The sequence below is a fragment of the Triturus cristatus genome, chromosome 10 (assembly GCF_964204655.1).
Source record: "Triturus cristatus chromosome 10, aTriCri1.1, whole genome shotgun sequence".
Lineage (NCBI taxonomy): Eukaryota > Metazoa > Chordata > Amphibia > Caudata > Salamandridae > Triturus > Triturus cristatus.
In genome coordinates, this window is record NC_140593.1 from 164,281,060 (window position 1) to 164,309,037 (window position 27,978).

Below are 27,978 nucleotides of genomic sequence, written 5' to 3' on the forward strand. Positions count from 1 at the left end.
GAGAGGTGCCGCTGCCCTCTGCACCCCAGGAGCTGTCCACCCCCCCCCTCCAAGGCAGCCCGCAGCCACGGCAATGGCCGCTCTTGGCCGCCTTTCCTAGGAGTAAGGGGGGGGGCGGTCAAAACACAGTCACCGGCGAACAGCCTCCGACGTGGTACTGCAAGCTATGCATTGCAAGCAACAAAGGATGCCTCTCTTGACAAAATAAAAGAAGTAACCAGCTGACCTATTTACATCATACGCACTCTGTAATCTATTTGGCACTCGTTCTTTGCGGCAGGCATATTAATCCTCTGCACGAACTGCACCGATGTCAAAACCACAACTATACAGAGACACAGCATAGCATAATAAGCTTCAAACCCGGCGCCCCCAAGAAGCCAGCACATGGTGCGATGGCCCCGGTCGCATCGCCCTAAATCCGGCCCAGCCGGGGCCTCCCACACGCAATCCAAGAGCTCTATGCTCCACCAAGGCTCTCGCTCTCATCCCAACAACACTCACCGGGATAACAGAGATGACCAACAACCCGGAAAAACCCGCCGCAAGACCCCGAGGGCGAAAGCGGCGTCAAGGCAAACGAGAGGACAAGAGGGCGAGGAGGGGGCGGAGACAGTATATGTACCCGTCTCCTCCCCCGCCCTCGCCGGAAACAGCCGCTAGTGGGGTCTCCCTAGGTCAAGCCCAGGGACTCGACCTCCCACCCCTGTGCCTACTTGTGGCACTAAGGCGGCTGCCCTCGAAGGGGCGGGCCGCTGCGCAACCCCCCCCCCCCCCGGGCAGCCTTACAAAACAGAGCCCAATAGAGACATTTCGATGCCTCAAAAAACAAGCATTTGCAATGCAATAGGTCTCGCATTTACACAAGTTTAAGCAATTGGCATTGTAAATGACAATGCCTTTTATTTAGGTTAAAAAAACAAAAATAAAAGGCATTGTCATTTGCAATGTCAATAGCTCAAACTCGCGTAAATGCGAGACCCATTGCATTGCAAATGCTTGTTTTTAATACTTGCTGTGGGACTTAGTGTATTTTTTTTGTGTATTAAATAATATGCCATTAACAGCGTATAGCTAGGTAGATGGATGCTATAAAAATACACCTATTTCCTGAGGATGATTATTTTGTTAGTGGTATTATAGTAAGTGGCGCAAAAACATTATTGTTGTTTGCTACTGGAATATTGTACACTTGTTGAGCTGGAGGCATTAGCAATAAGTTTTACCAAATGCAAAGATAATGTTTATAAATTGCAAACTGTGAAGCATGTAATGTAAGTAAGATATTAATGCAGGTATGCAAGTTTGTTGTTATGCAACTGTGCATGAAAATTATGTAGTTGCAATTGCATGCAAAATGTACCGAAATATGTTTTGTATCGTCGTAAAGCTTTGGTCGATATCTGTTGCCAAATATTATTTGCATTTATTGTGCAGAATAGAGAATGTTTATATTAGTTTGAGTAAATGGGCGTAGGGGTAAAAAGGTCGGCACATGTCAAGTGAGACTGGCATGGTGAAACAAAGGAGTTGTTATGTGCAAGTAAGAATTACTTTTTATTGTTCGACATGTTAAAAAGTGTCGTTTTTGTTTCTTTGGGGGAAGGAGATTATTATTAGTGTATGCTTTTAAGTGTTTAGTTGTTTATAGGTAGGTAGCACAAAAAAAGGGGTAGGAAAGTTAAGGGTTCAGTAGTGCAAGAAGAGAAATGGTATGGGGTATTGAGGAGTTGGCATCGACAAAAAAAGGATGGAAAGTAATAAAGATTATGAAGACTGGAATTACATCTAGAATCAGTGATGTACACACAGAGGCAGAAACGCACACACATACACTGATGCACACAAAAAGACAGTGACGTACACATAGAGAGAGGCACTTACACAGAGTCAGAGACGCACAGACAGAGGCGCACACAAAAAGACAATGGTGCACACACAGAGACAGTGACGCACACACAGAGACAAACGAACACACCTAGAGACAGAAAGGCACACACTGCGACAGGGAAGCACAAACAGAGACAGAGGGCACACACAAAGACAGTTAAAAAAGACAAAGATAAAGAAGCTCACACAAACAGTGATACACAAACACAACTAGATGCAAACAGAGACAGTGATCCACATGCTAAGACAGTCATGTACACAGAGAGTCAGTAATGCACATACAGAGACAGTGATGCACACACTGAGACGGAAACGTAACACAAAGACAGTGAAGCACATATGGAGACAGTAATACACAGACAGACGCAGAGACAGAGACACACACACTAAAACAGAGATGGCCATACAAAGACGCTTACACAGAGAAACAGAGACAGTAATGCACAGACAGAGTAGCCAAGAAGCTTTACATTCTTTGTACTAAATTGTTAGGCACGCTATCAGTTGAGCTCTGGAATGGCCAAAGTGCAAGGCAAAAGTTTATTGAGGGACAAATACAAACAAAATTTGCGTCTAAGATTGTAGACATTATTACTACCACTTAGTAAAGTATATTTTTCATTAAAATGTAGACCATATAGTGTATGTTTTTTAAACTTGCACCCAGTGTATCTAAGCAATAATTGTATGTGTTTTATTAGACATTTTATAATATAAACCTTACTATTTATCTCCTGCTGGGTATATTGCAACGTGTAAGGCGGCTGGCAGCAGTGTATGTGTTTGCATGCCATATTATTGCATTAGCATGTGGGGGCCGCTAGCCCACAGCAAGGTTTGTAGGAATCATTTCTTGCTCGTGCTGAGACTTGTGTTTCTTTCCTTTTTAACGTTCAATTGAAATATGGCAGGAAGGCGGGAGAGAGCAGACAGGCATACCTGACAGCTGGTGTTGTTAGATTATGCATAACAAAAATGAGATTGTTTTGAAGAGCCAAGTCTATTAATATTTGTCTGGCTTAGCACCCAGGACGGCACCATTGCCTCCACGTGCTCCCCATATGTTCTTTTGCAATGAACAATTCACAATTGGTGGCACAGAAAAGTTAAAGCGTAGCTTCATGCAGCGGGTTTCTAGCTTTTGTGCAAATTTGTGGCTTAGTTCATCAGTAACTATTTGCTTTTAAGAGTGATGTGAAAGGGCTCTTTCATCCCAGAGCTGCAGACTGTTCCTGATTGCTGCAAATTTATGTGTGCTGGGAGCTAATATCCAGACGTACCTGGTGGCAAGGAGACCCATTATCACCCGACCGAGTGTTGGAGAGCCACACCCCCTTGCCACCGCCTGCCAGCCGCATGCACCAGGGCCTCCACTCCTCGCGCCCTGTCTGCCAGCTGCAGGCACCTTGTTTCACTGCCAGCTGAGCCAAGGATGGCTGGAGTCCACTCCCGTTTGCTATCAGCTTGGCATTCAATGTGCTTGCGTGTTTTTTTCTTTCATTCATTCCATCCATTTATAGGAAGGCAATTGTTGGGAAACATCACGTCTTAGCTCTCGTGCATCGATGAATGGGGCCTCCAGCAATGCGGTGCTACCTTTGCGCAGCGCTGCACTGCACTGCACTATGGAACGCGCCGGTATATTGTCTTGCATTAGGGGGTTAATAGAGCACGGTGCAAAGATTCTGTTGGCACAGCTCCCTACAAATCAAAATTAATGTTGTGGGACGGAGCGCGGTCCAGCTCATTGGACAAGGAATTGAAAGAAGGAATGGAGGCGTGCATCAGACTGAAGCACTTCGTGCCCGCTTTTGCGCGTCTAGGCACTGAAACTGCAACTTTGTGCTAAATGAGCTTGTTTCAATACCATGAAGAGTGACACAGTAGGAGTTGGCCCCATCGCACCCCAATGCCAACAGCTAACCCCAGAGAGTGGGACCTAGACCTAGCTGCCACAGTTTCCACTTTGCATAAGTAGCGGTACCTGATGAGATCAACGAATAAAGGAAATAAGCATCTTGTGTCTTGACAAAAAGTACCAGTCAGAGCGATGTCAGAAGACACAGACTCGCCCTTAAAATAAGAATGTCACTCTCGCCCTCAGCTGTGATTAATGTGTAAAAAGATGACTAGCACAGAACACTTGGTTGCTGAGGTGACAGTGGCGTTCTTCGGAAACCCGCTGCTTAGTTAAGATGTAGTCAATACCTCAACCCCTGCTAATAATGAGTGGCACTGTGGCGTCAGCAGTGATGTCACAGTTAAGAAGATGGTCTGAAATGTTAGATGACGGGGAATCTTTGCAACGCCCACAGGGTTGCAGACTGACACACCGGCGTTATAGAGATGTCCTCTGAGCAGCAATGAACAAACAACTGCAACAGTTCTCGGTCCTCTGTGAAACCCGAAACGCATCACTGTCCTGCCTTTAAGGCTTGAAGCGGAATAGCTGTGAACCAGTGCTTTAAATGGGCTAGCGGAGTCCGCAGAGAGGTAGAGTCTGGATGCCTGAGGGGAACCAGAGACAAAGTAAATAAACAAGCAAGAAAGGGGTGGCAAATGGTGTGCCCTTTGATGTCCTCAGTGGCCGCGCGGCTCACGGAGGACATCAAAGGGGCCAGGAAGTGATCAGGCAGTGCTTTTCAGGCTGCCAAATGGTGCGCGCGCCCAGCGCACATGCACTGTATTTGGAGGCCTGAAAAGCACTGTTTGTACTTCCAAAACTCGCTTACTATAAGTCTCGCCAGAGCAGCGCTAAAGCGCTGTCTCAGACGAGACCTAATAATTGCTGGCGCTCAGACCTGGCCCGCTTAAAGCCCTGCCCGTGAGTCTTAGTGTCATTCACATCTTGCTTTCCTTCAAAACAGTTGATCAGCCCACTTGAGGCATTTGTTCTATTGCACTCTGAGTGACTGCATTTTGCCCAATCATAAGTGCAGATTCAACGGAGAGTTGATTGTGGCCCAAACCCCGCTTTTGTTTATTTCTATTTCTTTGTTTTCTGAACGCATATGCCCCCTGAGATAGCAGTATTTTTTACCTTTTCTTTAATATTTTGATTTCTATTCTATATGCTTGGAAAAAATGTGTTGTTGCCAAGGCCAGACCTACTGACCTTGTCAATAGTTGTGGCATTGGGCAACGGATGTCAGAACCCCAAGGTTATGGTGGTATTCGAAAGCCTTTGAGCTAAACTTTTTTGGAAGGGGCTGAAATTAATTGCACATACTGACCTGAATTCCACTGGATCCTTTCTCACTAACTGAAACCACAAGAAAAGTGGATATTCGTTCCTTTCTCTAGGTTAGGGTAGAGGAGGACTCTACACCTGTTCTTTGCCTCCTGAAGACTGAGACATGCCTTTGGCTGGTTTCTGGTGCAGATGGTAGTAGACCAGCGGCGTAGTCATGGAAACAGTTTAATACGTATGCTTTTTTGCCTGCTGTTCGGCATTTCCTTTGGCGCTGGACATTTTTTACATTTCCCGCGATGTGTTCATACTGTTAAAACTCAATGACTATGCCAATTTAGTCAGTAGCTGTGGGCTGGTTTACAATATTACTTTTGCTTAAATGTAGTTTTTTTCGTTTTCTTAGAGTGAATTTTATCAATGCTTCTTGTCCCGTTTATTTTAAACAAACGAAACAGTAGTAAATGAAATGTGGGAGCATGATTTTTCAAGTTTTGGTTACTCATTTGTCAGGGTATGCAAATAGCGCTTGGAGGCACGCACGCTGATGTGGGTTTAAGGCTAACTTTTTGAAAATTTTTATTTTTAAGGAGCGGTTATAACTAATGCATAGACTCGACCTCTGCGTTTCTTTTGAGATTGTAGCCCGGATTTACAGACCCTTTTATATTTATACATCATTTATAAATTGCTATTTGCTGATGTTAACTGCTTGCAAATGTATTTCGCTTTATTTTAAACTAAGGGACGTTTCACTTGATACTTCCAGGAAAGGCAACACAAATGAAAAACAGTTTTCGCGTGTTACATAGGATTTTACTCTAGGGCTCTGGTACACAGGTCACGTTGGCCTTCATATATACAAAAATACCTTAAAACTGCAGAAACTCCTGCACGAAGCTTGGTCATTATACCACTCAAGTATTTAATATTGATATTGTTTGGCCGTCTGACTTTAACGCACCACCGGAAGAGAGAGATTAGTTCACTACTGTGCCGGGGCACAGGCAGAATCCCAGGTGACTGCTCGTATCGTATTCTAGTTCCTTGATTTTTTTATTTCATTTCATGTGAAAAGGGAGGCAGTGGGCGTCACAGATTAACCTCTTCCCCAGTAGCCCGCGGAAACAAGCATTGAAAATGCAATAGGTCTCACCTTTCATTAAGTTAAAGCCATTTGCTTTGCTATACAATACCATTAGGAAAGCAAATGGCTTTAACTTAATCAAAGGCAAGACCTATTGCATTTTCAATGTTTGTTATAGGGTGCTGTCTGAGTTCTCAGAATAACTGTTCTTATGGTGTCAGCATCCTATATACACTGACACTTGAGATTTTTTTTAAAGGACAGTCCCCCTTTATATTGCATATATAAGCCCATTGACATTTATCGTTTCACTTGTATAGGTAGAGACATGTTTACGTCTGTCCTGTATCGTTTTGGTCACTGTCAGCAGCGTGTCATGTTTGAGGGGAGCTCGAATGGCCAGTTGATTTCCAAAATCTGCCACTCTTTGTCATCAGTGTGATGCCTCCTTGACGTCATCGGTTGTTTACATTGCACGCTCAGGAGGAGACAACGTGCCTATAAGTTTGAGTCCTCGTCCCTTTGCCATCGCACGAACAGTCTGCGGTCTGTGGAGGGGCGTCACGCAGACCCCTGCTGTGCAGTGGGAGTCCCGATCATTCTGGGACCCCATTCAGAAAAGTCCGGTGAACACTGACTCTGGGACCCTCATCACATTCTGAGGGTTGTGGGGGGCATAATTTTCATAGAATCCCACTCGATGTGGCATTATTTTGTTAGGGGGGCCTCTCTGCTGACTGCCAGGGAGGGCTGCTCCCGGCTGCCTTTGCACACAGCAGGAGCTGCCTCTCTCCATCAGTTCTGAAGTTATCACGTACTCCAGCCCCAAAGTCCCCTCTCCCTTTGATCCAAGCCATTTGCTTTTTAAGTAGTCAGAAGGACCTTCCATTTCCCAGGTGTGGGGTGGTTTACGTTTCAATGGGATCACACAGATTCCTTTTAAAAGGAGAACAGTAGGTGTGCTCCCACCCCCCCCAGGAGTCGAAGCGCATCTTTCAAAATTTAAACATTATGTATTTAATGCGGTTATTTTTGTGCTTGGGTCGGGAGGCGGCTGTGATTCTGCGACAGTTCTTACATCCTAACGATCGCTTTTATTGGGGTGGGGGCACTGTTGTGCACCATTCAAAATCTGCACATGGTGTTGGGTTTCAGATCCCAACAAAGATTTCTGCGCGTAAACCTTTTTGTTTCCGACTTCGCTACACTTGTCTTCTCGTGCACGACCACATAGTGGGAAGAACTCTTGAAAACCGCACCATTGCGTTAAATAAATCGGAGTAACCATAACACAGCTCAAAAGCGCGATAATACAAAGTGGAAGTTCTAGACGAAGTGGAGCAGGGCACGCTGACACGTTATGTGTTGGGTGGGATTTCAACACGCGTCCGACTTTGAAGCTGGGTGAACCGGGTTCGAGTCTGGCAGGAGACTTAAGCATCCTGTGATTCTGGGCAAATCACTCTGTGCCTAAAAATGAATGTGTTAGACTGTAACGCAACTGGTGCTTATGTAAAATGCTCCAATATCTTCGGGTTGAGTTTGCGCTAATTAAAACTTCAACAAAAAATAAGACCAAAGACCACGTAATATTGGATATTTTTAAACTTTATAATCGTAAAATGTTTTAAAGAATTAAAATAATTCAAGATGGGTTGAGGCTGGGGGCTCTAGAAAAAAAACTGACACAATGGTGATTATAGTATACATCTTCCTTCCAAATATAACCCAGTTTTACAAACTTGTAGTTGATGTGTTTTTCTGTTTTCTATTAAACCCGTCGTGTCTGTGTGCTCCTCATTCAAACGCTGGGACTGACACGCATCTGTCCCTCATGTGAATCACCCTTTACAGGAAATCAGTTGTATCATCAATGGATGAGAGGCAAAAACCTGAGACTGTTTTACTCTACATTTGCATCGTGTCTTGCTGACTCACTTCAGCAGCTTTCTGTGAAGTTTGCTTTGCTCGGCCTTCCCAAAGCAAGGAGGAGGGGGTGGAGGCTTTGGTTCGTCGTCACGTTGGTTTCTTTTCAAGTCGGGCTATAAAAGCTTCTTGTTGAAGTGTATGGCAAAGCATTCCCCCACACAGAGGACAGCAATGCCACTGCCAGGGAGACAAGTATCCAGTTCTCACCGAGCCGCCCTGCTAAAAAGTTATTATTACACATTTGCGGCCAGCATGGCTTTTACAAACAAAACCATGAAAACATTTCAACTGATAGGCAGTGAATGTCAGGACTTCCTACCTACTAGGGTTTTATAGTTTAAGATTACGATTACTTCAGGCTTTAAGCAAAAACTTTTTATTTCTGGAAATTCAAGTGAAACACGTCCCCGGTTCTACATATGCACCTGATTTGGAGTTTCTGTAGTTTAGGTTAGACTGAGATGCAAAATATGCCGGGGCACCTTAAAAACAAGCATTGAAAATGCAATAGGTCTCGCCTTTCTTTAAGTTAGTCATTTCCTTTGCTGCATAATACCATTAGTAAAGCAAACGGCTTTAACTTAGTCAAAGGCGAGACCTATTGCATTTTCAATACTTGTTTTTGTTGCTCCAGCCCCGCCCCTTCCCCAATGACCCCGCCCCCACAGTGCGGTCCTCGGCCACAAAACACACTGTAAATGTGCCCCCCCCCCAGAGAAAGTTTGTGAGTACCCATGGTCTATAGAGTCCTCAACAAATTATTTCATGCATTCCCTACAATTGTAGATGGTTCACATAGCCTAAAGCAATCAAAGGCAACACAAAAGGAACATTTGCAACTAAATACATTAGACACAATTGTCACAGTTCAAAAAGATTGAGCTTCTCACAAACAGCCCTTGAAACATGGAACAAAAGTAGTCACTTTGTAAGCTTTTACCTTGATACAGCTAGGTGTAACCCTCAATGAATATGCATTTTATTTAGGACAGCTTGTGGTAGACATGAAAATACAAGTCTGTTGACGCGGCATAATGGGTTTACATTTTTTATTTGTGTAAAGTTAGAATTTTATAAATGCAGAAGCGTCCCTTAGAATTGAAGCGCAACTTCCAGCATGCAGGCCCCTATTTCCCTCTTGGGCAGCCCCCACGCCTCCTCATAGAAGTCTATGGCCAGCTTGAAGGTGCTGTGCTCCCGCAGGAGCTGGTCCAGGTCTGCCCGGTGCCGAGTGCCCTGGCCCAGCTTGTCTGCGGAGTAAAAGAGTAGGTGGAAGCAGTACCGGTTCTCGTAAGAGGTGCTGAAGCCCCCCGGGGCGCTGGCGTTCCCCGCTCTCAGAATAGAGGTTAGCTTCTGGCGGCCCGCCAGCAACACTCTCCGGCTCTTGGGGTTTGTTTTTATTTCTATATAGTAGCCTTCCTTGCTGCTCCAGTCCCCGATGGCCAGGTGCACGCGCTGCCATTCCGGGTCACTATCCACCTTTCTTTGGTGCTCCCCGGCCTCGCCCATGGTTTCTGGTGCAACAGGTATTTGGTGCGTCTCGGCCATTGGTCCTGAGGCAGGGGATAGTTCTTCCGTGTCTGCACCGGTCTCGATGTCGGCTCCGCTGAGCTCAGCCAGATAGCCGCGCTGGATGTGCAGGCGGAGCCAGCGCCGGCGCAGCAGGCGCATGATCTCTTCATAGAGACAGAGGCTCAGGCCGCCCTCGTCCATGAGGCAGGCCGCTAACCTCTGCTCGCGCAGCTGCACCTTCCGCACCAGGCGCACCACAGGCAGGTAGTCGTCGGCGGCGGCGGCGCCAAGCAGCCTCCCGGCCAGGGCCTCCAGCACCTCGGGCGGCAGCGGGTGGTGGCAGCAGCAGGAGTCAGCCAGCAGGCGGGCCACCTCCCCGAGGTCCTGCGGGTCCTCCAAGCTGCTGATTCTCTCCTGCAGGTGCCCAACCAACCACTGCACCTCTTCGCAGTCCGGCACGTCATAGTCGTCCCCCTGCAGGCGCCTCAGCAGCCGCTGGCTAGCCTCCTCTAATAGGTTCCTCATGTGCACCCGGCCGGTGTCAGTCATCGGCAGGGGGGTCGCTGCAGCCATCTGAGGGTCAAGATGGGAGAAGGAACATATTTGAAGTAATTGCACAAATGAAAAGTTGCATCAGTATCTGGTAGACCTAGGTCCACTTTCTCCCCAAGAAGTGGGAAAGAAAGCAGACCACTGGGTCAGAACAAGGGTAACTAGGACATCCACTATGGGTGATCAAAAGAAAGGGGTCCCAAAGCCTCCCCAGAAGAAAGAGTAAACCCCTTAAGGAAAAAAGTAAGGAGTCTCAGGTAGCACCCCCACAAACCTTTCCAAGAGGGTGGGCCCAAAGACACCTCACAAACTAAACCAGGGTAAGAATTGGGATCCCAACAGAATATGGGGTTACAACTGTCAGAAGTCGACACCACACCAAGGACTCTAGCTGTCCTAAAAATAGGCACTGGCATAGCCAATAGGTCTCGCTTTTGGGACCTTCCAAGTGTTTAGCTAGAAATAGTGACTTTGCCTATGTGTTTATTCTGTGCTGATGCGATAGCATTTCCTGAACAAAACGTATGCATAACTTTGCTCTTACACATTTAATTCATCCGTAGTTTAATTAATTGGTTAAAACATACGTTAGACCTTCATGTTCCTTTAAAGAATGTTGAATGAACCTCGATGCAAAACACAAATGAGAATAAATAATTTGGGAAATATGGAAAAAAGGAAACTATTACCTCTTCCCACAGGAAGTAAACCGATAATACAGGGGAGATAGGAAACTAATAGAATCAGGTGTCATACACATTTGGGAACGCGAATCAAAGTGGACAGGACGCTCAGTAATTTCGTGATCTCAATACTCGAGCAACACCAGATTGTATTTATGGTAAAACCCAGCACTTATGTAGAACACCCCCAAGTAGAACACCCCCACCCCAAAAGGTGAAACCGCATAATAAGAAAAAGTAGGTATGTGCTAGTCGTCTTGGCTCGGTAACTACTTCAATGAGATTAATCCATTACACAGATATCATAAAATTCATAAAAACAAGCACCGGCAACATAGCAAGGAGATGCAATTCTCCAAAGCCGACGTCATCGTCTCCCAGGGAAAAGACTAACCCAAACAGAAAAATGCAAATTTTGAACTGCAACGTGAATCACAACAGCAACATGCACGAAAAATGCACTGAAACAAACGTCCACAAGACCTGCGTGTTCCGGTCTAAAACCGGGGTAGTGACCACGTCCCAAGAGGTGGCCATGATAGAGTCAGGCAAACCCCGGCCTTACACTGATGTTAGCATGGAAACAGAAAGGAGTGGCGTAAATCTATATAGGAATCGCTAAAAAGGCACCCCCCAAGTTGCAACACCATTTTGTTGCATAATATACAATATAAAATCATTCTTCCGAAAGAATTAGTGAGTCTGGTTGATGGAAATCTACATTGCGTTTTTTTCTGTATGCAGTAAAGAGTAATTACAGCAAAAGTTTTGTATATTGAAATAAGTGGAGAAGGCAGAAGTTCAACTGTTTAGTTTATTTTAGGTTATGTCTTAGGTAAGTTATGCTTGTACATTTTCATTTTAATTTATGCGTTTGTCGTTGAATGCTGGCAAAAGCTCTATTTTTCTGCCATGTACGCTCTAATTACCTAGTTTAAAATTAGTTTGTCACTAGGTCACCGTTTCATTTTCGGGTGAAAGGTAATAGAGGCTATTATAACGGAAGCAAACTGAGTGGGAAGCCGGTCTTTGCTGATCGAAGTGGTCTCTGCTACACTTGGCTTCGTATTTTTAAGTTTTATACTACTCCTAGAAGACCATTTGCGTATATGATAAATTCGTTCCTGGGAGTTCGGAGCGGTAGGCATTTTGACACAGCACCGCTACGAAGCAACAGCCATCAGACAGAACAAAAGCGGAGTCAAATCCTTTATAAGCCAGTAAAAAGTAACAATAACACCGTATCGCTACCTGCATACACGCGGACTAAGTCTCACTCAAACACCAGTAAAGAAAAAAAAAAACCTTCACGATCTTGCCAAAGTCTACTTAAAGCATTCGGATTAGGATAATTTAAAGTACAGCTTCTTCTTTCATGGTGGCGCTGAAACATTACCAAACAAGCACACGCGTGCACAGAAGATTACAACAAGAGAGGCAAGAAGGACGGATCATTTGTTTCTTTGATTTGACATTTCTGGGCTGGTGCTCAGATAATGATTAGGGCTTAGAATGCATTACATTTTCTCTCGCTCTCTCCTACAGTGATAGGCAATGACGAGTTTCCCAGAAAAGCAGTCAGCAGCAAAATCAATGTCTGAAAAGTTATATGCATCAATATTGACAATAAAATAACAGCAACGCAAAATACCTGTGGTAGGAGCCGGGAACAATGATACAAGCAATTACAGGTTCTATTAGTATGCACAAGGAAAGCAGCAGAATGGATTTCTTGTATCACAGAAGCAAGTGTGCGCTGGTCAAGCCAATAGGGCTGACTGCTATTGTGAAAAGCGTGTGAAACACTTTTGTATGCGTAGTTTAGAAATATGGTGCAAATGAAGTAGAGTGCTGCAGGCCCCCCTTTCCACTTCGGTGAACACAGCTCATCAAACCAATGCACCCACGGAAGAGACCTGTCTTCATAGCAGGTCATAGATCCGCATCTAAGCTTGGCTCATTCAGCCCTTTATCCTTAAACCGTCCCAACTGCTATAGAGCGAGCGCTACCGGATTTGGCAATGATGTGTTATATTAAACCAGTGCTCACGAGGACCAGTTAATTCACATTAGCATGATTGGGGTGGGTGAGTGGGGAGGGGGAGGGGGGGGGGGTGCATCTGAATGGTGAGATCCAAAAACATCACATAGGCCGGTCTTTTTTCACTCAGCAAAGCTTTCGGGCTGTTTGAAGCAGCGGAAGGAAAGGATAATTATGGATTGTTTTGGGCCCGGAATTACCGTCCTGGAAAGGGGGTGGGGGGGGGGGGGGGGGGGGGTGAGTGCACGGGTGGACAAAAGTAAAATGCTACCGCCGGCCACAGCTTGCAGTGCATGTGCGCAAGTGGTGCGCGCGCCTCTGCTCAAGCACGCGCCAGCGCACATGCACTGCAAGCTGTGGCTGGCGGTAGCATAAAGTCTCGCCAGACCAGCGCAAGCGCTGGGTCAAGCAAGACCTAAAAAACCTCCTTCTCCACACAGGCGGCAAACTATGGAGTTCTGTCTTGGCAAAGACTAGAAACATTCAAGACCACCTTAAATTCAGTAAGATGTAAAAGACGTAGCTGTTCCTCCAAAGATGACCCAGGAACATATTAAATCAAGAAGTAGATTCAGTTTCCCAGATATGAAAGTCAGGAATCTGGGGGTACATTTCACTTCATGCATCAAGTACTCCTACATGTTCAGCACAACTTTACAAGAACAATCCTCGGGTTAACAAGGACACCAAAACACTTCTCATTTGCAAACTATGCCCTTTCAACCTAAAAACATTCTAAGCTTATGCATCTCGCTCATCTTTGCTCCAAATCTGTTCATTTGCAGCTACATGTTACACTGTGGTCACAAAACCAAAACACACGCAAAAAGGCTACACTGCATATCCACATCTTTCTAACCAAGCACAACCTAAGAAATAGTGCACCATGGAAAGTGCCTCTGCTCCTGCGCAAGGTATGAATCTCATAATTGCAACTAGGATAAAACCTTTATTAATACATGTATGGCCATTTCCAGAGACTAGAATAAGCCCTCTGAACGGAGCGGACCGGCCCCCTCAAGTACAATTTACTGTTAGACAAGCCTTTACATTAATTGTTCCTGTAAGGCTTTTCAAGGGGTTGTGGCCTTTTTTGTTTGCCTAATGACATTGCTTACACAAGAATTAGGATTAAATTGGGCTTCTTACTAGTGATGCAAGACATTTGCAACACAGAGTACAACAAAATTCAGGGAATATGAACTTCATTTACAAGGCAATGAGGCGAAAATAGGAAAGGGACATAACAGAAGCTATTCACTGCTTCCGAGACATACTGTGCATTAAATTAGAACGTATGTCTTAATGGTGGTTTGTATTAATTTCTTAGTGCTGCAAGTCAACATTTAATATGCAGTACTAAATCTATATTTAACAAAAATAAATTAGAGAAACGATATACCTTTCCATCAGGTAACAGAAAAAGAAATACATTTTTTTTAAAAATATATAAAAAAGGGGATTGATCACTATATCCGATCCACATAATATGCACTGACTTGACTAATGGGAACACTTATTTTCGTTCAAAATAACTTTAGGAAGCGCTACATAAAATACAAGTCGTAACACTATCAGAACCCCTTTCAGAGGGCCACAAAAAATAACAAAAATTAACACTCCCTGGAAAACAAAATGCAGTATTTACCAGAACAGAGCGAGAAACACAGAAAGGAAACATAATGACCTGTCACCACCTCTTTCGAAGCACATATTTCGGCTAGAAGTTTGTACATTTAGTTCATTAGCTTATAGAACCACTATTAAAGGGTTAAACTAGTGCAGCACAAGTTGCATGAGTCCCTCAAGAAGCCATTGCATTTTCAGTAAACACCGGCCTGCCAGTCCATAAATCAGGCCCAGAAATAGCCAACACACTGACTCTCAGACTAGCCAGTCTGGCACCACCGTGTAACACTATGCACCGTAATGTCTGGAAGCAATTTAAAAAGTCCAAAGTGAAAAATCATAGACAAACGTAGAGCACAGACTGAATCTCCAATTCGTTCCTTATTTTTTGTTCTGCCTCTTTAACGTGCTTTACGCTAAAAATGAAGCGTGTAGCTTTCTGCTTTATTGGCTGTGTAGCTGCAGTAAAAAACAGGCGGCTTGGGGGATAATTTCTGCTGTGTTGTGCACTAATCGGTTGCACGGAACAAAATCCTTTCTGGTTCTTTCAACTTGCTTGGTCTGTTGCGCATGTATGCAGGATGCTGTCCCTCCGTAACAGTCCGATGATTCTGATAGTCCTTAATCTGTGTCTGTTAATACGGACACGGCTGACACGGAAAAACAAGCGCGCGCCTCGATCGCTGGAGGAGGAGGGGAGCCTGCGCTATTCCCTTTGCAGGAGCGTGCGATCATATGGCGCCGCGTGCTCCCACAAGGAAATCACCAGACGAGCATGCATTGCCACTGCAAGCAATGCAACGCGTGCATGTCTTTGTCCCTATAGCTGTGCCGATGGCATTAGGTCTCTCCTATGCGGCTCATGCGTGCTGCGTAGGCGAGACCCAACAAGATCCCTAGTGTAGCTCCAGGGGTGACTAGTGTAGCTTGGGAGGGAGGTCCTCAGATGAGGAAGTCCTCCTAGCTTTCAACTGGGGAGTGGGAACAAGAGGCAAGCTGGAGATCCCAGAGGGGAGTAGACACTTCCACCACCTAATGGTGATGGAAACCCAGCCACTGCCCTGAGCGATACCTGTGCCAGTCACACTGTGGTACATGAAGGGTTGGTATGCCCACACCAGTATGTCCCAGGGGAAACAAGAAGAGTAAGGACTGTCCCAGGGGGAGTCACTATTAGGCCTGTGACTATAGTGCCCCTAGACACAGCTGGATCCCTTAGATGGAGAAAAGTGGTAGTCAGTAAAGACCTCCCCTATTGTCTCTTGGGGAATGATCACTTAGAGGTGGATCTGAGCCAAAGAGGTGCTGGCCCAGTGCCAGGCCTCGCCCAAGCAACCTGTGGGTGCTCAACATGCAGTCAGTGCAGCTAAGCCCCAAAAGAGTAAGAAGAAACAGGGTAGGAAAAGTGGGCAACTGTTAGCCACAGTTCCAGAGGGCCAGGGAGATTCTATCCCAGTGAGGGAAAACCCCCAAAAATGGCACTGGTAAAGTCCCCCCTAACCAACAACAAGACCTGACTAGTCAGGCAACTGTCCAGCCTGAGTTGGTTGCGCCTCAGCTGGCAGAACAAGGGGTGGAGGAAAGGTGTTCCCTACAAAGAGTAGTGACCCCCCATCCTAAACAGACCAACAGCCAGGACCCAAAGAGACCTACAAGATAGCCCCTTCACTTGCCAGTCAGGAGCTAAAGATGTGGTTCTGGGCACCGACAGCTGTCAGCAGCCTCTGCTGGGTGTTCGCCTTAATGGCAGCCCTATCCTTGACATGGTGGCCTAACCCCCTGCCAAATAGCAAGTTAGGCCCCCTGACCTTATTGGTCATGGTGGGGTTGCTCAAGCTGTGGGTAACCTCTGTGGGTAAGCTGGTGGGCCTTGTGTAAGAAAGTGGGTTTCTGTTGCAGTAACCCCCCCGCCCCGATAACGGATGCACTTTTCCTTGTGCCCTGGGCTCCTGCAAATCAGGTGCCCAGGGCCTGTGTTCCTTCCCTTAAAACTACGTAACAGCTAAACCCATATTGGCATCTATGGTCACCTGTCAGCCCCCGGTAAACGGTACCCTAGGAGCCCAGGGCCTTGTGACCAGAGAAGGCCCCTAAGGGCAGCAGCACTTACTGTGCCACCCTTAGAGGCCCTGTACCCTGACACACACTGCCTTTGCAGGCTGAGTGCAGAACAAAACAAAGAGTCGACATGGCACACATCCCTGTGTGCCATGCCCACAACACACTGCCCTGGCATACCTCAGTCACCCCTCTAGCTGGGTGCCCTATGCCAGAGGTGTGGGCACATGCGCATGAGCCCTGTGCCCCTACAGTACCAGGTCCATTCCTGGGAACTGTAGGTGCAGTGCTGCCATTAAGAGTATATGGTGCTGGGAGGTCGTCAATCCGAACTCCACAGTACCATGATGGCTACACTGAAGACTGAGAAGTTTGGTATCGAACTTCTCAGCACAGTAAACCCACACTGATGCCAGTGTGGGATTTACTGTAAGCTGCACGACAGAGGGCATCTTTGAGATGCTCCCTGAACCTAACCTACAATCCACGTCTTGTCTGAGGGGCTGCCTAGGCTGCCACACAGCAGACAGGTTGCTGGATCCCTGGGAAGAGAGCCATCTGCTCTCCTGAGCCTGCAACAATGCACATCCTGGGCGAGGTGCGAAGTCTCCTCCCCCAGGATGGGCAGGGGAAGATTCAAAGGCATTCCGCCTTTGTGAGCTTCTCCAGGCCACTTGCTGTACCCAGCAACTGGCCTCTACTGGTTCTCAACCCCCTCTCTGGTGGGAAGACTGGGTGGAAACCCCAAGGAAGGAAAGGGGGTGTGCCAGCCTCTGCCAACCCCACCCCTTAGGTGGGGGAGGCGAGGTGAAGCACGTCCCTGGGCTCTCGCCATCTTGAAGATGGGGAGCCCTGCCCAATCAGGAATAGGCCACTGCCCTCCTCCCACAGGAGAGTGGTAGGATATGGCGTGTACCCACCCCAGGGCAGGGACCCAGTGGCCCCTGCCCTTTACGCCCCTAAATTTAGTATTTAGGGGCACCCTGAACCTTCCGTCCTCAGATCCAGATTCGAAAACAAGCAAGAAGATCAATAAACCAGAAGACCCGCCACGCAGCTGCTAACAAAAGGACATCAACTGACTTGGCCCCAGCGGCCTGTTTATCCTTGAACCTGCTCCTGTGGAACTCCGGCGCCTTCAGTGGTCAGCAACCTCAAAAACCCCAGGGGACCTGACCACCTTGAGACTCAACCAAGACTGGTACTCCCACAAGCAGTGGTTCTGCTCCAACACAATACCCCTGGTGCCAGCCAAGTACCGCAAATCCAGCACTCTGTACACGCCGAGCCCAGCCTGTGCCTGAGTGAACAAAGACCCTGAGGACGTCCCCCTGGCGTTTGTGACCTGGAATCCAGTGCCCAAGGACCCTCCCGACAACCCAGACGCCTGCAGCCTCAGAACCAGGGACCCCTCCAACTGCAAACAGCAGGAGGTAAGATTTTCTGACGTCAAAAGTCACCGCTGCACCCGGCACCCCACGGCCCCCTGTGCCCAACTCCTGGGTGCATACCTATCCTCCAAGATCCCAACTTACCCCTCGAAGTGTTGGTCGCTCCTGAAGATCCTCCGTCCCCGAGCCTGCAGCCTTTGTTCCCTTTCCAAGATCTCTATTGAATAACATTGAGCGCCCCACGGCTGAAAAGCACCCTGCACCCAGCCGCCAGAGTGCCCCTGGCTGTACAACTTCTACTCCAACCTACTTCCCCATTTGCCCTGAGCAAGTGACCAGGAGCCCAGCTCCCACAGCAGTGTGGCTTGCTTGCCAGCAGCCACCAACCGAAGGCCCCCTGCCTCTCATTGGATAACATTGGGCCCAACTACCTCTGCACCCAGCTGCCAATGTGCCGCTGAGGGTGTACCAACAGTACTTACCTGACCCTGGGAGACCCCAGAGTCTGTACCCAGACTTAACTCTGCCAGTCGAGTACTTGCCCAAAAGCCGATAACTCACTTTTCTTTCATAGGGTAAGATTGACTGGTTTTCTCTGAAATTTTTTCTAAGTGTGGAGTTTCTAAACTTTAAAATATTCACCTAAAATCAACAGAGTAACAAAAACGTAAATACTCACCTGCTATTAGGAGAGATACAAGTGCTGGATCTAGGTGCCCAGCACGGACCCTGAAAAGTACTCACAACCGTACTTACCTCCAACTCAATTTTCTTGAATTGTAGCTAATTGTTGAACAGTGACCTTTGTACTCATTCAATACAACTGAGATGAGGAACTTTTATGACAACGGCAGGGCATGTTCTTTTATTTCAGAGTGTGAAGCCCCATTTTGTGAATTTAACAACCATAGTGCAAGAACCTTGGTTCATTACTTGGTAGCTGACATGGCATACCTTTAATAAAAAAAAACAAAAAAACTTTGCTGAACGGAATATAGAGCATCTGTAAATGAGGCTTCTTTAGTGGCATTTCCATTTGGGACATAATCCTTCACCTCCGATTACCGAAATGCTGCACCTTCCAGTTTTTCCCTCTCAGTGGCTGCCGTGATGCCCGTCATCACCCACCAGTGCATGCACTATGACTGTGGTGCCAGGCTATGGAAATATCAGTGACACATTGTTATTCCCAACTACAAACTAGTTTACTTTTTGTCCAAAGCTTGCACACAAATGATTTTTTTAATAAAGACCTACATGTCGCTGTGTTATGATTAAACACTGTAATTAATGGGTCTTTGGTAAGTTATATTGTTATTACACTCGCTGGAGTCAGTTTTGTCTGATCTCTGGTCACAGGCTTGAATCTCATAAAACGCTTTGAGGATTATCGTACCTGCTCCAGAGCATTTCATATAATTGTTATGCTGAAAGACCTTAGAGCCGAAAGGAAAAAATTAACAAGCATTGGCATAGCCAATAGGTCTCGCCAAGTGTTTAGCCATGCAACAGTTGCATAACTAAATACTTATAAGGTCCCAAAAGCAAGATCTATTGGCTATGCCAAGCGGCCGTGCAAGTGAAAGCAATCGCGGTAAAGTGCAGCGCGCGCGCCCGCGCACACGCACTCTAGGCTGGCCTGGTAGCACTTTTTGGAGCCCTCTCAATAAGTCTCGCCAGACCAGCGCATGCGCTGGGTCAGGCAAGACCTAAAAACTGGGGTAGGAGGGTGTCTCAAGGTGGCATGGCCAGTGCAGTTAAGGGCGTGGCTTAAAACACATCCCCTAAAACTTTGTGCTTAGCATAGTGTGCCGTCCGACTTGTATTTTGTGGTTTGTCATTGCATCCAGATATGATAAAACAAGTAACATCATACCTACAACAAGTCAGCACTATAGGCTTTGTCAATGGTTGTTAGTTGCATAAGATAAATGAGCAGCAACTATGGCTTGTATTAATATTGAAAAAGCTTCTACTTAAAGCCCTGGTGACACCCCGACAACGTTGCTGTTCCTGAGTTTTAAAAAGAGAAGGGAAATCCATAGAGCAAATGACTCTTTAAAGGATTCTTTCCTCTATAACGCTCGGGGAAAAAAACGGACCGCCTGTGCCAGGGCACAAAATAGAGCTCGATAGAGACCCATTTCGATACCACCTTAAAATGAGGGCTCCTGGGGGTGGCGATCGCAGATTGTCCACCCCCGGGTAGCTTCAGGCGGTAGTATGGCCCAGGGGCTCGCAGGCTCTTCCGATTGGTCGGCGGTTTTAGCGCGAGCCTGAGGGTCTAGAACTTCGTGAGGAAAGGTAGGGGAGAACATTTTTTGTTTGTCGCTTGGCAATTTAATTTACTATATTTGTATAATTAGTGTGCTGTATGCTAATTATGGAGGCAGCTGCCTCCGTGAGGGAAGCGCTGCGCACCTTATGTGCAGCAGGGCGCGAAGACCTCCTTGTCCCCGGTGTGCTCTCCGAGGCGTGGGTGGGGCTGGAAAAACCGAAGAAGCCGGTGGCAGGAGGGGTATCGGCAGCTGTTACTGCTTGTTTATCGACTGAGGATTCCCCAGCGTCACCTGCCAGCATAAATCATTCGCTGACAGGAGTTTCACCGGCTCCAAAGCGGAAGGTCTCTTTCCCCTCCTGTTTCATCGGCTGCCAGGGGAAAAGGTGGGCGGGGCAGGCAACGCACACGCAGGGCCCCTTTTGGTAATTTAAATACAAAAACAAGGAAGAAAAAAAAAACAGAACTGCTGGCTCATATAAATAAAGAAAATACTCCACCTAGGGGGCAAAGTCAGCAAATGCAAAGCCCTGCTTTACAAGAGCCACAGGTTTTGGTGGCAAAAAATGATATTTGCATATTTGGGAAGAAACAGCTTAAAAATGTCAATTTTTTAAATAAAATGTCATCTGTCAGGGTTTTGTCTCCTATAATTTCCAGTGAAAAAGGTGACTCCATGTTTCAGACAAAAAACATCCAGTGCATATGACGAGGAATATGTATCTCCTCAAAAAAGCACGCATGAGATGAATAATTTTGCCAGTCCTTCAAATGTAAACAAGAACAATGATTTATTATTGGACAGTCGTGACAGGAATTTTGTTAGTCAGACTGCACATTCCAGGGAGCGCGGACAGGATGGACAATGGGTGTGGATACCGCAGAAGATAAATGACGACAGTAGGTTATTAAAACTTAAAGGTCACAGAGATATTATGGTTGCAAATTCAAGCGTTTTGCAACACAACGTGGGCGAAGTACCGCCAGACACAAGAAGAGGTGGCGAAGAACGTCCGGTCAGGTGTCTAACGTCCTGCAACATAAGAGGCGATGCGGAGGGGGATATTGAAGTGAAATTCCCCACGTCGTTGGACGCACAAAGAGTGGCTAAATACAAAAAAAGCTTTAAACTGGAAAACATATGATAGGGGTATAGGGGATGGGGAGCAGCCAAGTGGTAGTATGAGGGGTGGTAGTTTAGGGAATAGCGGGGTGGTAGACCTGCATTTCTCAGACGATGAAATTGAATCATTGGAAGAAGGTGAAATTGTGGATGAAAGGGCGATAGTGAGACTGGCAAGAATCCATGAGGGGAAGGGGGGGGGGGGTGGGGATGTACTAAAAAGGTCTCTAGATTTTATTTTCCGCAGGATAGAGAAAACGAAAACAATCAGGGCAGAATCAGTTCAAGATGTCAAGACAAAGGTTTGAAGAAGAGAGCAGACTGCATTCCCACAACCTCAGGTGAGGCTCCCGCACAGTTTGTCCAAAAAAGTTTAAGGGGGGGGGGGGGGGGAAGAGGGGAAAGAGTTTGGGTACAGATAATGAACGCAGAAGGTGAGTTGGTAGATGACAAAATAAAAAAAGTCTCAGTAAGTTCCGACAGCAACAGTAAAACAGCTGACTTTCAGACTACGTTATCAATAAACCATTTACCTTGTATGGGTTTGTCCATGCCACTGGGCGTACATTTAAGCAAAGCTACAAAAGAAAAAAATCTGGAAAGGGGAATTTGACGCATTTGAACTTTTACATAGAGAAATACAAGCAAAAGAAGGGTCAAAGGAAGAGGCATGGGAGTTAGCAAAGAGGCCAAGGGTGCCAACCAATATGGATACATGGACATCAGCATTGCTTATTTTCGCAAGCATATACTGCGAAAAATTCCTTGACAGGTCGGTGTCGCTTTTTAAATATCTGGACACAATTCGGAAAGCCGCTTCTGAATTTGGGGGTTATACCTGGTTACACTATGACGAGGAGTTTAGAGCCAGATTAGTTTTAATACCAGATAGGGCTTGGAGGGGGGGGCGGGGGCTTGGGATTCCTGGAACAGACCGCAGACAATGGTATCCGGCGCATGCTAGAACTTCAATAAAGAATTTTGTGCACGAAACCCTTGTAAATACAAGTACGAGTGCTCAAAGTGCGGGGGAAAACATGCAATTATGCAATGCTTTGGAGAGCAATCAAATTGGGGAGGGGGCGTTTTTCCAAACAGAGGGAGAGGTGTTGTGTTCAAGCCTGGTCACAAGGGCTTCTACTCCGGTCAAGTTGGACAAACTATGTAATTGGTTAAAATTTTACCCGGACACACAAGAAGCAACAATATTAGAATAGGGCTTCAGAGAAGGGTTTAAATTGGGTTACCAAGGGCCCAGGTGCCGTAGGTTTGACCAAGATTTAAAATCGCCAAACGAATTTCCACACATCAAGAGAAAATTGCTGACAGGGGTAAAGGAAGGGAGGATGGCAGGCCCCTTTGATTTTTGGCCTTTAGACAATCTCATGGTCTCACCGGTAGGCGTAGTGCCTAAGAAGGTAGAGGGGGAATATAGGATGATCCAACATTCTTCCTGGCCTAAGGGTCTTTCTGTTAACGACCAATTTTCTTCGGTAGATTCAGCGTTGATAATGATAAGAAACAATGGGACGAACTCTGAATTGGCTAAATGTGACATCAAGCCAGCCTTCAGGCTCTTACCGGTACACCCTTCTGATTTTTCATTACTGGCCATATTTTTTGAAGGAAAGTTTTTTTGTAGACAAATCCCTTCGTATGGGCTGTGCGATATCATGCAGGCTGTTTGAATCCTTCAGCTCATTTTTACAGTGGTGTTTCTCTTTTCGAATAGGGCACACTGGAGTTACACATTATCTGGACGATTTTTTTTTCATGGGACGGGCTGGCTCACAAAATTGCGAGATAGCTCTGAAGGATTTTAAGGAATTCGCTCAGGACATAGGCGTTCCTTTGGCAGAAGACAAAACAGAGGGCCCCAGCTGTTGTCTGACTTATCTGGGCATTGAAATAGACACTACGAGCATGCAAGCTAGACTCCCTGAAAAGAAAATATTGGAAATAACTAAATTGTTGGAATATGCAAGTAATGCAGATAAACTGACATTACGGGAAGTTCAAAGGTTGTTGGGCCATCTCAATTTCGCCTGCAAGGTCATAAAGGCAGGCAGAACCTTTTGTAGGCGCCTCGGCTTTTCCATGTCTGGTATCAAGCTACCACACCATAGGATCAGAATAACTGCTAGCATGCGGGCAGATTTTGAAGTATGGCTATGGTTCTTAAAAGAATTTAATGGCGTCACTAGACGAGGATTTCGGCTGGCATATGCAGTTCTCCGACGCCTCTGGCGCCAATGGTTTTGGAATTTTTTGGGAAGGGTGGTGGTGTGCAGAAAGATGGCCTGCCAGATGGGTTGCTGAGAAGAAAAGCATAGCTTTCCTCGAATTTTTTCCTTCGATAGTGGCTCTGACTGTTTGGGGACATAAGCTGGCAAATAGAACAGTGCTTTTTAATGTGGACAACAGGACTGCAGTAGATCTTGAACGGTCAGAAAGCCAAGGACAGACAACTGTTGAGGTTACTGCAAATATTCATGCTTGACTGTTTAAAGTTGAATATAATATTCAAAGTAAAACATATTGCAGGGGTTGAGAATAACATCGCAGCTGCCCCAGCTCGTTTTCAGTGGGAGAGACTCCGTGGTTTGGCGCCCGGAGCGGATCTACTGACTCCGGTACCCAGCGGGATATGGGATTTGGCAACATGAAGGCTCACCTACTCATTGAAGGCTCATTAGCACAAAGCACAAAAATGGCATACAGAAGAGCTTGGCTAGAATTTTTAAGTTCAGGCGCATTATATAGAGCTCATGATAGCAGAGGGTTGTGTCACCGCAGAGCAGACATTGTTAAGTTTATTATGCTCAATATAGACAAGAACATTTCCCCTACGACTATCGCTGGGAAGCTGGCTGGAATATCTTTTTACGGCAAGTTCTTTTGGGGATAGGAGTCATCAGTGGGGGAAATGGGCAGGAAGATTCTGCTGGGCTGGGCAAAAACAAAAAAGAGAGGGCCGTACAAAAGGGAGCCTATATCTTTAAAGTTATTTTACAAGTTAACAATCATTTTATATGATGTTTGTTTTTCCGATTTTGAAGCACAATTGTTCAAGTTATGCATGATTTGGCTCTTTTTTGGAGCGTTTAGGATATCTGAATTACTGGGTACTGCCATGTATGGGGATCTTAAGACAAAATGTATCCCTGGTTCATTCAGATATTGACATTTTTCTTGAACGCTCAAAAACAGACCAAACAGGGAAAGGTTCAAAAGTAATTCTAAAACATATCGGTGGTCCTTTATGCCCCAAACAGGCATGGTTAGATTTTCTATTTTCAGGAGGTGCATCTTCGAAGTTTGTTTACAGTCATTTAGACGGATCTCAGTTAAAAGCCACCCAGTTCCTAGCAGTCTTGCGGAAGTATTTAAAGAAGCTTGGGAAGAATCCCGCCATTTTTGGTACACATTCCTTTCGCATTGGGACGGCTTTGGAAGCTGCCAGATGGGGATTTCCCATTAGTGACGTTAAGAAGTTGGGACGCTGGTCCTCAGATTGTTGTCTGCGTTATATTAGAAATTTGGAATACGAAGTTTAAAATAGATGTTAATTGTTTTTTCTTTGCAGGTCTGATGGCAAGTTTATCAATGTCTCAGCGGCAAGTCTGGATAATTGGACATTCGTTTGTCAAATGGGCTGCAAAAACAGGCAGCAAAAAGGCATTTTTGGAGGAATTTATGTTTTAGTTCTGAAGATGTGTCTATTTCTTGTTGGGGAAAAAGTGGCATGAAGTGGGGCCAATTTCTACCTCTTATGAGCGAGTTGTCTTTTAAGAACAAGCCTGCAATTGTTTTGATCCATTTAGGGGAGAACAATCTAGTCCAGTTATCAGGGCTTGGGCTACTAATAGAGATAATATCAGATTTGGAACTTTTTTCAAAATCTTGGTCCAAATCACAGCTAGTCCCGACAGCTCTGATGCCATGCAGAATTTGGCAAGGGACGGAGAGATCTACAGCGATTGAAAGAGCGCGAAGGAAAGTGAATAGAGAACTGCAGCGTTTTTGTCAACAGAATTTATTGGCTAGTTCACAATGAAATTTCAAAAGAAGACTACCAGTTCTTTAGACATGATGGGGTTCATTTGTCCTTTATTGGGAATGAGATTTATCTTCTAAACATAAAAGATGATTTCTAAAGTCCTTGAAATACAAACATGGTGTTGAATTATTGCGGTTTAAGCGGCAGCATTCTTTGCAGATTTGAGTCTTGTGCGTTTTCCTTCTTCGATCCCAATTTACAGCTGGTATTAGTAAAACAAAATGTTTTTTCACTTTTGTTACCGTCTGCATCACCCTCTCTCTCGCCTAACGTACCCCCCCCCCCGCCCACCTTCCCTCCCGTACTCCTCTTGTATTTTAGATTATGGTGGTAGTTTTCCTTGGATATATAATGGATTTATGTTATAACCTGTTTGGCGACAGTATTTTGAGTTGCGTTAACAGTTCTTAACAATGGTTAACAATGAATAAAATTTGTTCACCTGTTTGGCGACAGTGGTGCTATGTTTTTACTTCAAATAATAATACCGGTCCAGGCAAATTGGGAAAGCTAAACAATCTGGGGGTGGGAACGGGACAGAAAAAACTCCTGAGTTAGGGTTTTTCCTGGTGGCAGAGTTGGAGGAGATCAAGACAGGCAGGAAGGGTTGGGGCATTAGGAATAGCTTTGGACAGGGGGAAGCAAGGGAGCAAGGTTGGAGGCAAGAGGTAAGCAGGATATGTAGATAGGGGTTTGGGTAGGAGGTTTAGGCCGAACAATGTGGGTAATAGTTGCTTTGGGGTATATTGTTTAAGGGCGGGGGGTGTTTGGGGGGGGGATATGTTTGAAATATGATCTGTATTTTAAGATTTGTGGAATTGCCTGCCTGTCCAATAAAGAGGCCTTTTACCCCAGATTTGGGCTTTGGACGTGCTTATTGCCTGAAAAAATTGCCGGTGCTCAGACCCCGGCCCACTTAAAAGTCCTGCCCGTGAGTCTTAGTGTCATTCACATCTTGCTTTCATTCAAAACAGCTTAACACATGGGCAAGTTGATCAGTCCACTCAAGGCATTTGCTCTATTGCACTTTGAGTGACTGCATTTTGCCCAATCATAAGTGCAGATTCAACGGAGAGTTCATTGTGGCCCAAACCCCGCTTTTGTTCATTTCTATTTTTGTTTTCTGAAAGAATATGCCCCCTGAGATAGTAGTGTTTTTTACCTTTTCATTAATATTTTGATTTCTATTCCATATGCATGGAAAAAATGTGTTGTTGCTAAGGCCAGACCTACTGACCTGGTCAATAGTTGTGGCATTGGGCAACAGATGTCAGAACCACAAGTTTATGGTGGTATTCGAAAGCCTTTGAGCAAAACTTTTTGGAAGAGGCTGAAATTAATTGCACATACTGACCTGAATTCCACTGGATCCTTTCTCACTAACTGAAACCGCAAGAAAAGTGGATATTCGTTCCTTTCTCTAGGTTAGGGTAGAGGAGGACACTACACCGGTTCTTTGCCTCCTGAATCCCGTGAGACATGCCTTTGGCTGGTTTCTGGTGCAGATGGTAGTAGACCAGCGGCGTAGTCATGGAAACAGTTTCTTTAATACATATGCTTTTTTGCCTGCTGTTCGGCGTTTCCTTTGGCGCTGGACATTTTTGACATTTCCTGCGATGCGTTCATACGGTTAAAACTCAATGACTATGCCAATTTAGTCAGTAGCTGTGGGCTGGTTTACAATATTACTTTTGTTTAAATGTAGTTATTTTTCGTTTTCTTAAGAGTGAATTTCATCTAGGCTTATTCTTGTCCGGTTTATTTTAAACAAACGAAACAGTAAATGAAACGTGGGAGCATGATTTTTCATGTTTTGGTTGCTCATTTACCAGTGTATGCGAATAGCGCTTAGAGGCACGCACGCTGATGTGGGTTTAAGGCTAACTTTATGAAAATGTTTATTTTTAAAGGAACTGTTATGCATAGACTAGACCTCTGCGTTTCTTTTGAGATTGTAGCCCGGATTTACAGACCATTTTTTATACATCATTTATAAATTGCTATTTACTGATGTTAACTGCTTGCAAATGTATTTCGCTTTATTTTAAATGAAGGGACGTCTCACTCGATACTTCCAGGAAAGGCAACACAAATGAAAAACAGTTTTCGCGTGTTACATAGGACTTTACTCTAGGGCTCTGGTACACAGGTCACGTTGGCCTTCATATACACCAAAATACCTTAAAACTGCAGAAACACCTGCACGAAGCTTGGTCATTATACCACTCAAGTATTTAACATTGATATTGTTTGGCCGTCTCACTTTAATGCACCACCGGGAGAGAGATTAGGTCAATCCTGTGCCGGGGCACAGGCAGAATCCCAGGTGATTGCTCGTATCGTATGCTCGTATCGTATTTTAGTTCCTGGATTATTTTTTTGGTTTTATTCGAGGTGAAAAGGGAGGGAGGCAGTGGGTGTCGCAGATTAACCTCTTCCCCAGTAGCTCGGGGAAACCAGCATTGAAAATGCAATAGGTCTCGCCTTTCATTAAGTTAAAGCCATTTGCTTTGCTATACAATACCATTAGGAAAGCAAATGGCTTTAACTTCAAA

The 27,978-nt window shown here is 45.6% G+C and overlaps 1 protein-coding gene across 11 annotated transcripts in view; it reads right to left on the minus strand.

The window, feature by feature from the left end:
* LOC146789154 (uncharacterized) overlaps nucleotides 1-27,978 on the minus strand; it is a 102,936-nt gene that overhangs the window by 39,416 nt on the left and 35,542 nt on the right. For 4 of the 11 annotated variants that reach the window (XM_085630016.1, XM_085630018.1, XM_085630015.1 and 1 more), the window contains exon 3: nucleotides 9,144-10,181. The exons of the other annotated variants lie outside the window; for them this stretch is intronic. In XM_085630016.1, the coding sequence (XP_085486142.1) occupies nucleotides 9,189-10,181 (993 nt within the window). In that variant the 3' untranslated portion in view covers nucleotides 9,144-9,188. Of the gene's footprint in view, nucleotides 1-9,143; nucleotides 10,182-27,978 lie in introns of those variants that run through there. 11 annotated transcript variants of the gene reach the window in all.